This window comes from Haliotis rufescens, unplaced genomic scaffold (assembly GCF_023055435.1).
Source record: "Haliotis rufescens isolate VD_foot unplaced genomic scaffold, xgHalRufe1.0.p SCAF_35, whole genome shotgun sequence".
In the NCBI taxonomy this organism is placed as follows: Eukaryota; Metazoa; Mollusca; class Gastropoda; order Lepetellida; family Haliotidae; genus Haliotis; species Haliotis rufescens.
In genome coordinates, this window is record NW_025964057.1 from 1,379,003 (window position 1) to 1,390,431 (window position 11,429).

General features: G+C 46.9%; 2 protein-coding genes across 2 annotated transcripts in view; both read right to left on the reverse strand.

The window, feature by feature from the left end:
- LOC124134388 (sodium- and chloride-dependent glycine transporter 2-like) overlaps positions 1-8,964 on the reverse strand; it is a 45,496-nt gene extending 36,532 nt beyond the window's left edge. Inside the window, exon 1 of the mRNA XM_048381070.1 lies at positions 8,810-8,964. The gene's annotated coding sequence lies outside the window, so the exon portion shown is untranslated. The remainder of the gene's footprint in view (positions 1-8,809) is intronic.
- LOC124134475 (extensin-like) lies at positions 8,816-11,219 on the reverse strand. Its single transcript, XM_048381030.1, has 3 exons — positions 11,077-11,219; positions 9,774-10,941; positions 8,816-9,043 (listed from the first exon to the last, which is right to left on the reverse strand). Exons 1-3 carry the CDS (start codon positions 11,217-11,219, stop codon positions 8,816-8,818), a joined length of 1,539 nt encoding a protein of 512 aa, XP_048236987.1.
- Between the last annotated feature and the right edge of the window lie 210 nt (positions 11,220-11,429).

Consider the following 11,429-nt stretch of genomic DNA (forward strand, 5'->3'; position numbering starts at 1 on the left):
AATTTAAGGTGATCAAATGAGTCGTGAGATAGTGTGTGTAGGGAGATGTAGAAATGTTGAACTCAAACCAACCTCGTGATGATAATAGCCGAGAGTTATTTAACCCGTCAATCATACGTCAATCTAAGATATTTGAAGATCACTTGTACGGGGCGAATAACTAGGTGCACCGGATTCAACACCTCAACTAGAGCGGTCTTCGTTTTATCATAAACACGCGTGGATATAGAGGTTATCACGCGAGTGTGTTTGTGGATGGTAAATATCCTGCATTAGGAATAAACATTGTATTTAGCGAGCCTTCGCGAGCTAAAAACATAGTGTTTATTCCTAATACAGGATATTTACCATCCACAAACACACAAGCGTGATAACCTCTTTATCATATAATGTCATTCTTTAATTCTGTTCTTTAAAATCGCTTTCCCTCTCTCACAAACATTACCGAAACATTGCGAGTTTTCCTGGAATGCGCGCATTAATATTTATTACGTCACAGGGTAAGTGATGTGTCAGTGACAATGACAGTAGCCAATATAGTTCCAACTGAAATCTGTTTCTTATAAATCTTATACAGTGGCGAAGCAACATATACGCAAAACAACAATTGTTTTTAATTGCCTTTCGCGGTAATCCATCGGTCTGTCAGCTAGAGTAACTGCCCTTTGTCAAAGGGAAGCTACTCTAACCCTAGTCTATGAGACGTCACGGCCACGGTCAGACGTTGTTGACAGTCGGTCTGTCCTGTCATAACGTTCAGAAGTGTAGTCATATGTTCACACAGCGACAAAACGAAACAAGGTAACAATTCAAACATATTTCGGCCAAATCCAACTGTTTTAATTTGTGGAGAAGGTTTCAAGCCGCAGAGGTGTACAAGCACAGATGTGGCTACTGATCCCGCTTGGCTAGGCCTCGTGCCCTCGCAAAATTGTTTCGAAATTTATATCTCCAAAGTTGCCAAAACTTATAAAATGCCTTAGCTACGTCACAGTTAGACACTGATTTTCAGTGTATTAGACTGTTCTTTTGATAATGATAGCAATTATCCCTGTAGTTTATCCAGATTCCCGATGGTTAATTCTGACTCGATCGCCGAATGACGAGGGCGACGCTATGTTTGTTTATAAACAGTGAAAGGATATCGTTTTTATCCGTTGGCTTTATCCTGCCGAGAAACCTACTCATTATATGATAAAATGTCTTACCATAACCAAACAAACAAAATGCAAAACTATGACATTTAAAACATTGTCCCAAACAGGTTATACAGTGGAGGTTTCATGCATTCGGAACATCAGGGACGAGAAATAACATATATCTCGGATTTTTAATGTTCAATTCAATTTGACCATGGTTTCCTACTTTACAAATGCTGCTATCCTGCCGGGTCTACTCGGGTGGTCGGACTCGGAGACATGGTTGATTGCGTGTTATCTTGCCCCGACGGAGTGTTGATAATAACAATCACTGGTTTGTCTGGTCGGTTATTTACAGACCGCCATCAACAATAAAAGAACTAAGAAAGAAGTTATTGGCACAGACAGGCTTCCGTAGTTCAATAACCCTATCACAAGTTGAGTAGTATAGGTACTTGTTGATAAGCGAGGGTACTGATTCCAAGCCCCCTTAAAAATAATTATACTTATTATGTGGTTGTTTTTTACCCCGTCGAGATGCTGTTGTAATAGGTCCTCGGCAACTTACGCTTGTGGTACGAGGCGGTCGGGTCTACTCGGGTGGTCGGACTCGGAGACATGGTTGATTGCGTGTTATCTTGCCCCGACAGAGTGTTTATAATAACAATCACTGGTTTGTCTGGTCGGTTATTTACAGACCGCCATCAACAATAAAAGAACTAAGAAAGAAGTTATTGGCACAGACAGGCTTCCGTAGTTCAATATCCCTATCACAAGTTGAGTAGTATAAGTACTTGTTAATAAGCGAGGGTACTGATTCCAAGACACCTCAAAAATAATTATACTTATTATGTGGTTGTTTTTTACCCCGTCGAGATGCTGTTGTAATAGGTCCTCGGCAACTTACGCTTGTGGTACGAGGCGGTCGGGTCTACTCGGGTGGTCGGACTCGGAGACATGGTTGATTGCGTGTTATCTTGCCCCGACGGAGTGTTGATAATAACAATCACTGGTTTGTCTGGTCGGTTATTTACAGACCGCCATCAACAATAAAAGAACTAAGAAAGAAGTTATTGGCACAGACAGGCTTCCGTAGTTCAATATCCCTATCACAAGTTGAGTAGTATAGGTACTTGTTAATAAGCGAGGGTACTGATTCCAAGACATCTCAAAAATAATTATACTTATTATGTGGTTGTTTTTTACCCCGTCGAGATGCTGTTGTAATAGGTCCTCGGCAACTTACGCTTGTGGTACGAGGCGGTCGGGTCTACTCGGGTGGTCGGACTCGGAGACATGGTTGATTGCGTGTTATCTTGCCCCGACGGAGTGTTTATAATAACAATCACTGGTTTGTCTGGTCGGTTATTTACAGACCACCATCAACAATAAAAGAACTAAGAAAGAAGTTATTGGCACAGAGAGGCTTCCGTAGTTCAATATCCCTATCACAAGTTGAGTAGTATAGTTACTTTGTTGTGTCGATGGTTGCTGTGTTTACAAAGCCACCCGGGGGATCCCGTACGATCCAAGTAACCCTCCTGGAATTTCCCCAACTGGTTTATAGTGTGTGGAACTTTCCCCGATGTTATCTATAATTTGACATAGAATTTTTAAAATCCATAAATGGGAACACATTTCACAGCGATAACAGGTTGTTCATTCATGTCGTGAACACGATTACACCACTACGCTGTTACAGTCAAGTGTGCTGTCACGTGACTAACTCGTCCTGAGATCGCGCTCGTGGAGGAAATCGGGCGAGTCTATTTTCTAGTGAATCCCCTCTCATGGAGATATACCTTGAATATGACCATGATGTATAATACTGTAAGACTGATATTTCTAATATGCATCTCAACATGGAAATTATTTTATTCAGTTTTCACAAATCGCATTGTCTGATAAAACAAAAGCATTGAGTAGGAATCTTGCATACTGAAACCTTGTAATTAGATACAATAATGATTGAGTGAATGAATATTATTTAATGCCGCGCCTGCACTATTCCCGTTATATCACGGCTGGACACGACAAACCAATGTCTGGAGGCATGAGCTCCACGCAGCCAGCTAAGTCACAGAGTCTGACCACCTCATCCCACGTTTACCCGGCTCCGGCTCCGGCTCCGGCTCCTACGACAAGACGATGGAGACCTCTTCTTCCCCGGTACCCAACACGGACACACGTGTATCAATCTCATTAAAATCAGGGGGCACGGATGGCCCAGTCGTCTAAGGCGCCGCGATTCGCTGTCAGCACCATACCCGTGCTCGTGGGTTTCACCGAAGTGGTAAACGTCTGAGACCTGCATCACTTCGGGCTTTCCTCCAACATTAAGCTGACACGCCGTGATATAACTGGAATACTGTTAAAAGCGGCGTTAAACCCAACTCACTCACTCATTAAAATCAGACCTTTGTTCTCGCCACCGCTAAACAAAGATCTGAGGACATCCCATTACGGGTCACGTCAGACCGACCTTGCGCGAACTTTGACCGACCAATGGAATGACCAATCAGAAGGCAGCTTTCTCGTGCGTTACGGCACTAATTTCAAATTGGCGACTACGCTTGGAAACATATTTTGACAAATTCTCGATTACAAATTTGAAACCTGAACAAAAGAACATTCTGGAATGGCTAATAGATGGTCTAGATTGTATGGATTCAGCCGTTAAACTCGTAACTATCGTTCGGAATACCCGTGTTAAAGTTTTCGTGGATGCATGAGTAGAAATCACATTCCGACTGTCACGTTCATAATCTGGTAAGCGACGCTCTGATTGGTCGGATGATAGCGGTAGCGAGAACTAAAGTCTGATTTTAATGAGATTGCACTTGTATAGTTACAGCTGTCTACAGTTCACGGACTCATGAACTGTAAACCTGGAAAGTGGGTAAAAATATCCTGCGTGTGGAAAGTATTGCGACACCATGGTGATGAGATTACCAAGGATGAAAGTTTACGTGTTATTTGTTATGAGTATGAGCCTGACCACCCGATCCCGTTAATCGCCTCTAACGACAAGCATAGTCGCCTTTTACGGCAAGCATGGGTTGCTGAAGACCTATTCTACACCGGGTTTTCACGGGTCTAGGTTAGTTAAGACCGGCTCACATCTGTGCGGCGTCTTACAATGATGGCGAGGGGCGTGACGACCAGCCACGTGGCCTGCCATTAGTAGCTGGACTAGAACCCGTGAAGATCAGGGTTAAATTGGTATTCAGCATGCTTGTCGTAAGTGGTGCTTATAATTAACGGTATCGGAAAGTCAGGCTCGCTGACTTGGTTGATGCTTGTCATCGTATCCCAAATGCGTGGATCATGATGTCCATCACTGGATTGTCTGGTCCAGACTCGATTACTTAAAGAACGCCGTCATATAGCTGGAATAGTGTTGAGTGCGGCGTTAAACAACAAACAAACAAACAAAAAGACAAACTTACTTTCGTAGCCCGAAGGACTAATAAATATTTTTAATTTGAATGTATTATTCATGACGGGAGCATGCGCCAGCTGTGTCATTTGAAGTATTTGAGTAATACATCCAGTAATATTTGTAGCCAGCCAACAGTCGGGGCTGTGCAAGGGACATAGTCTTGTCTGCATCTGCTCATATCAGCGTTAGTTTATCTCCTATTATTTAACCAAGTCCGACATCTTTGAACATTCATGTGTTATCTGGAAAATGCAGCTGATTGTGGGAATATCACCAGTCACCATACACCACTAGACTGATGCCGGCCTCTCCACATGACTAGACTGATGCCAGTCTACCTACATTATTAGACTGATGCCAGTCTCCCTACACCACTAGACTGTTGGCAGTTTCCCTACACCGCTAGACTGATGCCAGTTTCCCTACACCGCTAGACCCAGGTTCCCTACTCCACTAGACTGTTGCCAGTCTACCTACACCGCTAGACCCAGGGTCCCTACTCCACTAGACTGTTGCCAGTCTACCTACAGCATTAGACCAGTCTCCCTACATGACTAGACTGACGCCAGTCTCCCTACATCACTTGACAGACACCAGTCTCCCTTCACCACTAGACTGACACCAGTCTCCCTTCACCACTAGACTGACACCAGTCTCCCTACACCACCAGACTGATACCAGTCTCCCTACACCACTAGACAGACACCAGTCTCCCTACATCATTAGACGGACACCAGTCTCCCTACACCACTAGACCAGTCCTCCTTCACCACTAGACTGACACCAGTCTCTTTACACCACTAGACCAGTCCCCCTTAACCACTAGACTGACACCAGTCTCTCTACACCACTAAACCAGTCCCCCTTCACCACTAGACTGACACCAGTCTCCCTACACCACTAGACCAGTCCCCCTTCACCACTAGACTGATACCAGTCTCCCTACACCACTAGACCAGTCCCCCTTCACCACTAGACTGACACCAGTCTCCCTACACCACTAGACCAGTCCCCCTTCACCACTAGACTGACACCAGTCTCTCTACACCACTAGACCAGTCCCCCTTCACCACTAGACTGACACCAGTCTCCCTACACCACTAGACCAGTCCCCCTTCAGCACTAGACAGACACCAGTCTCCCTACACCACTAGACCAGTCCCCCTTCAGCACTAGACAGACACCAGTCTCCCTACACCACTAGACCAGTCCCCCTTCACCACTAGACTGACACCAGTCGCTCTACACCACTAGACCAGTCCCCATTCACCACTAGACAGACACCAGTCTCTCTACACCACTAGACCAGTCCCCCTTCACCACTAGACAGACACCAGTCTCTCTCCACCAATAGACCAGTCCCCCTTCACCACTAGACAAACACCAGTCTCCCTACACCACTAGACTGACACCAGTCTCTCTACACCACTAGACCAGTCCCTCTCACCACTGAGGGAAACCAGTCCCCCTTCACCACTAGACTGACACAAGTCTCCCTACACCTTTAGACTGACACCAGTCTCTCTACACCACTAGACTAATACCAGTCTCCCTACACCACTAGACAGACACCAGTCTCCCTACACCATTAGACTGTCACCAGTCTCCCTACACCACTAGACTAATACCAGTCTCCCTACACAAGAGACTGGCACCAGGCCCAGCTATTCACCTACGTAGCCGGAGATAACTTAATGGCATACCATAACGCACACTCCAGAATTACATTATTTTTAATGAAGCAATCGATAACCTGTTTCCCTACCTCTCTCTGTTGAAATATGCTTGCTTTATCGCAATATTTGGCAAGATAGCATTGATATCTGTATAGCAACGATATCTTCCAGTCTTCGTGGGTTGTGTAGTTGGCATTTGTTTCGCTTGGTCAAATGCAGTCGGGTTGATTAAAATCAAATGCATATTAAATCTAAATAATTTAACTAAACAATAAGGGGGGACCAATTGAATGGGGATAAATACAAGACCTGTTTGGCTCCCCATTTCGGAGTATAACATCGGATATCTAAAGCTCTGACTGATGCTGTCTCATACAAAAGTAACGAAACGCATGATTTTAAAAATATGGTTTGTTCTGAAGCGTCCGGGAACAAGTGTCCGGGAACAAGTTTCATGTTCCTGGACACAGTGGTTGACGCATGGGTACACAACAGCTTCGCGGAAAGCGTTAAAGTTGGCATGCAGCACGTGCTTCTTGCTGGATGAGCGCAAAATGCGCATGCTCTAGAAACAGTTTATTTCAGTTGTCTTCTGGCATTCATATGGGCAAGGAGTAAATGGATATCTCTCTCTAAGTTAGCAAATAGTGAATTAGAATATTACAGAAATAGAATAGAACAGAATAGAAATAGTTGTGAGAGTTACCCATTTACATTGTTACCATACGGCAACTTCACTTTTAGTTTCAAATCCATTTCATTTGATCTTATCACATTTTCATTGTTTAGTTGATTATAAGGGGATTTCACGTTTAGTTGATTACAAGGGGATTTCACGTTTAGTTGATTGAAAGGTAAGTTCATGTTTAGTTTAGTTTAGTCTTCCACTGCGAACCATGCTTTAAACAAATTCATTATGAATGACTATTTCCTCTCTATGACTGTGCGCCATAAGGTGTATTTACATCTGACTATATGCGTACACCTTGTACACAACTATAATCCTCCTGTGCGTGTAAGCAGTGGAGACATCAACCAACACATCCAGGCAATATCATATCTCCAACCAACACCAAAACCCATCTTCCCTCAGTCCCCTTTTACCCCCTACCCCAAGAAGTTTAAATGGTTGGCACCTAAGATATTCCTCTCTTTTTTCAGGCTGCTTTGCTTTCGGTACTGCTTTCGGTATCGTCTACAGCCCGTTTTCACGCATAATCGATTCTGTGCCAATCTATTAGTCCGTGTAAGGAATAAATTAATTGAGTACCAATCATATCGTTGAATCCTCACGAGTAAACAGCTTTAGATATTAAATATCCCTGTTCCACAAACACAACTGTCTAGCCTTGATGTGTCTGTAGCGAGAAAATCATTTGGTGATTGGAAATTTGGCGCATATTAAAATTACCTCTTATTATCAATATTATTGAATAAACCATTTTAACTACATTTGCAAAGTTACCAAAAGTATTATGGATAGCAGATTCTCTATTATGCTGTAATAGCGTCGTTTCGGTAAAGATCCTTACGCCGTTGTCAAGCAAGACTGGCTAATGAACACCGCATGTATGATGGTGATTGTTATTGCTGTTAATTCTTCACCTACCACATATAACTCTGTATCATCTTCGTGCTTGCTTGACAACGGTATACGGATCTCTACCGAAACGTCGCTATCACAGTCAAACAAACAAGTTGTTATTCATATTTTTTGTAAACTTGCCATTCGTCAACTTCCAAGAAATGTCAATTACATTTGTATACGTTTGAGATCAGCTTCAACGACCGGAGATCAGAGGACAAAAGAAGATACATGATGTCTTAATAATCATGCACACCCATAACCATTTAGGCATGCATTCGATTCACATTTTCTTAAATGTTTCGAAGTTAATTTGATAAAAAAATGTGTTTTTTGTTTATCATTGTTTTTTCATTGCAAACTGAGAGGCCATAGGCCCATAGTTCAACGTATTTCCAAGGTATGCGTGTTTCCTCTAACTAACAATGCATGATGTATGTACAATTCAATATTTTGCAATAAAGTAATATTTGAGGTTGACATGAGTATACAAAACAAATTGATATTTGGACAAGATGTAAACTTCTTTGTAATATACTTGTTTCTTAATTGAAGATAGAGTTTACACACAAGCATAAAATGATACAACATTAAGGTTACAAGATGTACAGATATTGTGACTTTTGAAATATACCTTTATAGATCTTTAGATCATATTAACCTGCTCTGAATTGTTTATTATAATTAATGTATAATCTAAAATCTCAAAACGAGTTTTGTAATGGCGTGTTCTATTTCGTACTCTAAGGCAGACTGTTATATGTAACTGAACAAAAAGACATACGAAAATCAAAAAGGTGTTAAAATAAAGAGAAAGTACCCACCACGCCCATTACAGCAAAAATGTTAATTAATTGATTATGTTCGATTCAACCGATCCTCTATCTGATATTATTACCATATGATCGTTTCACCAGAAAACCACGCTAATGTGTTGTTTAAATCTTCTCTAAAATGGCCTTCTTACCTTTGGTTAAGCTATGACTTCAGTGCCCAGTCCGACCGATCTTGCTGAATGCTCGTTGGCCACTGATAGAAGAGCCAGGTGCAAATAACGCTCAGGTACAGCGTGCCTCCCTCGGTATGTCACTGTCCACTGCTGGCGTCCCGGGGCTACGTGGAGACCGGTGAGCGAGGGAGGGTAGCAGCTGTGGATGGTGTCTGTGGGCGAGCGAGGGAGGGTAGCAGCTGTGGGTGGTGTCTGTGGGCGAGCGAGGGAGGGTAGCAGCTGTGGGTGGTGTCTATGGGTGGGTGAGGGAGGGTAGCAGCTGTGGATGGTGTCTCTGGGCGAGCGAGGGAGGGTAGCAGCCGTGGGTTGTGTCTTTGGGTGGGCGAGAGAGGGTAGCAGCTGTGGTTAGTGTCTGTGGGTGGGCGAGGGAGGGTAGCAGCTGTGGATGGTGTCTGTGGGTGGGTGAGGAAGGGTAGCAGCTGTGGGTGGTGTCTATGGATGGGTGAGGGAGGGTAATAGCTATGGGTTGGTGTGGGGGGTGAGCGAGGGAGGGTAGCAGCTTTGGGTGGTGCATATGGGTGGGCGAGGGAGGGTAGCAGCTGTGGGTGGTGTGTGTGGGTAAGCGAGGGAGAGTAGCAGCTGTGGGTGGTGTGTGTGGGTGAGCGAGGGAGAGTAGCAGCTGTGGGTGGTGTGTGTGGGTAAGCGAGGGAGAGTAGCAGCTGTGGGTGGTGTGTGTGGGTGAGCGAGGGAGAGTAGCAGCTGTGGGTGGTGTGTGTGGGTAAGCGAGGGAGAGTAGCAGCTGTGGGTGGTGTGTGTGGGTAAGCGAGGGAGAGTAGCAGCTGTGGGTGGTGTGTGTGGGTGAGCGAGGGAGAGTAGCAGCTGTGGGTGGTGTCTTTGGGTGGGCGAGGGGGGGGGGGGGGGGTAGCAGCTGTGGATGGTGTCTGTGGATGAGCGAGGGAGGGTAGCGTCTGTGGGTGGTGACTGTGGGAGGGCGAGGGAGGGTAGCAGCTGTGGGTGGTGTGTTGGGCTGAGCGAGGGAGGGTAGCAGCTGTGGGTGGTGCCTGTGGGTGGCGAGGGAGGGTAGCTGCTGTGAGTGGTGCATGTGGGTGCGCGAGGGAGGGTAACAGCTGTGGGTGGTGCCTGTGGGTGGGCGAGGGAGGGTAGCAGCTGTGGGTGGTGTGTGGGGTGAGCGAGGGAGGGTAGCTGCTGTTGGTGGTGCCTGTGGATGGGCGAGGGAGGCTAGCAGCTGTGGGTGGTGTGTTGGGCTGAGCGAGGGAGGGTAGCAGCTGTGGGTGGTGTGTGAGGGTGCGCGAGGGAGGGTAGCTGCTGTGGGTGGTGTGTGGGGTGAGCGAGGGAGGGTAGCTGCTGTTGGTGGTGCCTGTGGGTGGGCGAGGGAGGCTAGCAGCTGTGGGTGGTGCCTGTTGGTCGGCGAGGGAGGGTAGCAGCTGTGGGTGGTGCCTGTGGGTGAGCGAGGGAGGGTAGCAGCTGTTGGTGGTGTGGGGGGGGGTGCGCGAGGGAGGGTAGCAGCTGTGGGTGGTGCCTGTGGGTGAGCGAGGGAGGGTAGCAGCTGTTGGTGGTGTGTGGGGGTGCGCGAGGGAGGGTAGCGTCTGTGGGTGGTGACTGTGGGAGGGCGAGGGAGGCTAGCAGCTGTGGGTGGTGTGTTGGGCTGAGCGAGGGAGGGTAGCAGCTGTGGGTGGTGTGTGGGGTCGAGCGAGGGAGGGTAGCTGTTGTGAGTGGTGCCTGCGGGTGGGCGAGGGAGGGTAGCAGCTGTGGGTGGTGTGTGGGGGTGCGTGAGGGACGGTAGCTGCTGTGGGTGGTGTGTGGGGTGAGCGAGGGAGGGTAGCTGCTGTTGGTGGTGCCTGTGGGTGGGCGAGGGAGGGTAACAGCTATGGTGGTGTGTGGGGGTGGTGCCTGTGGGTGGGTGAGGGAGGGTAGCAGCTGTGGGTGGTGCCTGTGGGTGGGCGAGGGAGGGTAGCAGCTGTGGGTGGTGCCTGTGGGTGGGCGAGGGAGGGTAGCTGCTGTGGGTGGTGCCTGTGGGTGGGCGAGGGAGGGTAGCAGCTATGGTGGTGTGTGGGGGTGAGCGAGGGAGGGTAACAGCTGTGGGTGGTGTGTAGGGATGGGCGAGGGAGGCTATCAGCTGTGGGTGGTGACTGTGGGTGGAGTCTGTGGATGGGCAAGGAGGGGTAGCAGCTGTGGGTGGGTGAGGGAGGCTAGCAGCTGTGGGGGTGCGCGAGGGAGGGTAACAGCTCTAGGTGGTGCCTGTGGGTTGTGCCTGTGGGTGGTACCTGTGGGGGGCGAGGGAGGGTAGCAGCTGTGGGTGGGCGAGGGAGGGAAGCAGCTGTGGCTGGTGTGTGGGGGGGAGCGAGGGTAGGAGGATGAGGGAGTGGGTAGGAACTAGGGTGGAGCTTAGTTGTAGAGTCAGGGACATGATTCTTACACCAGACACCCAATTCGTTTCCCTTTAATTATAACATTGAAATGGGTGCTTGTGAGGTTCCATTTTTAATAATTTTATCCAATATTTTTAACAACACGCAGCTGGCTAAGAACATATATACTTCAGCGACCAGTTTCACCAAGTACTACTATATTTTAATCATATTTACAAATGCATAAACATCGCTTAAAATACAAAGTA

What these genes read in the sequence shown, in the direction of transcription:
- LOC124134475 (XM_048381030.1), bottom strand. Translation starts at nt 11,219, where the DNA reads ATGTCCCTGACTCTACAACTAAGCTCCACCCTAGTTCCTACCCACTCC. An exon ending in CCCTCCCTCGCCCCCCACAG is followed by an intron (nt 10,942 to 11,076) that starts GTACCACCCACA and finishes CTCCACCCACAG; the next exon opens with TCACCACCCACAGCTGATAG. An exon ending in CCCTCCCTCGCCCTCCCACA is followed by an intron (nt 9,044 to 9,773) that starts GTCACCACCCAC and finishes GCTCGCCCACAG; the next exon opens with ACACCACCCACAGCTGCTAC.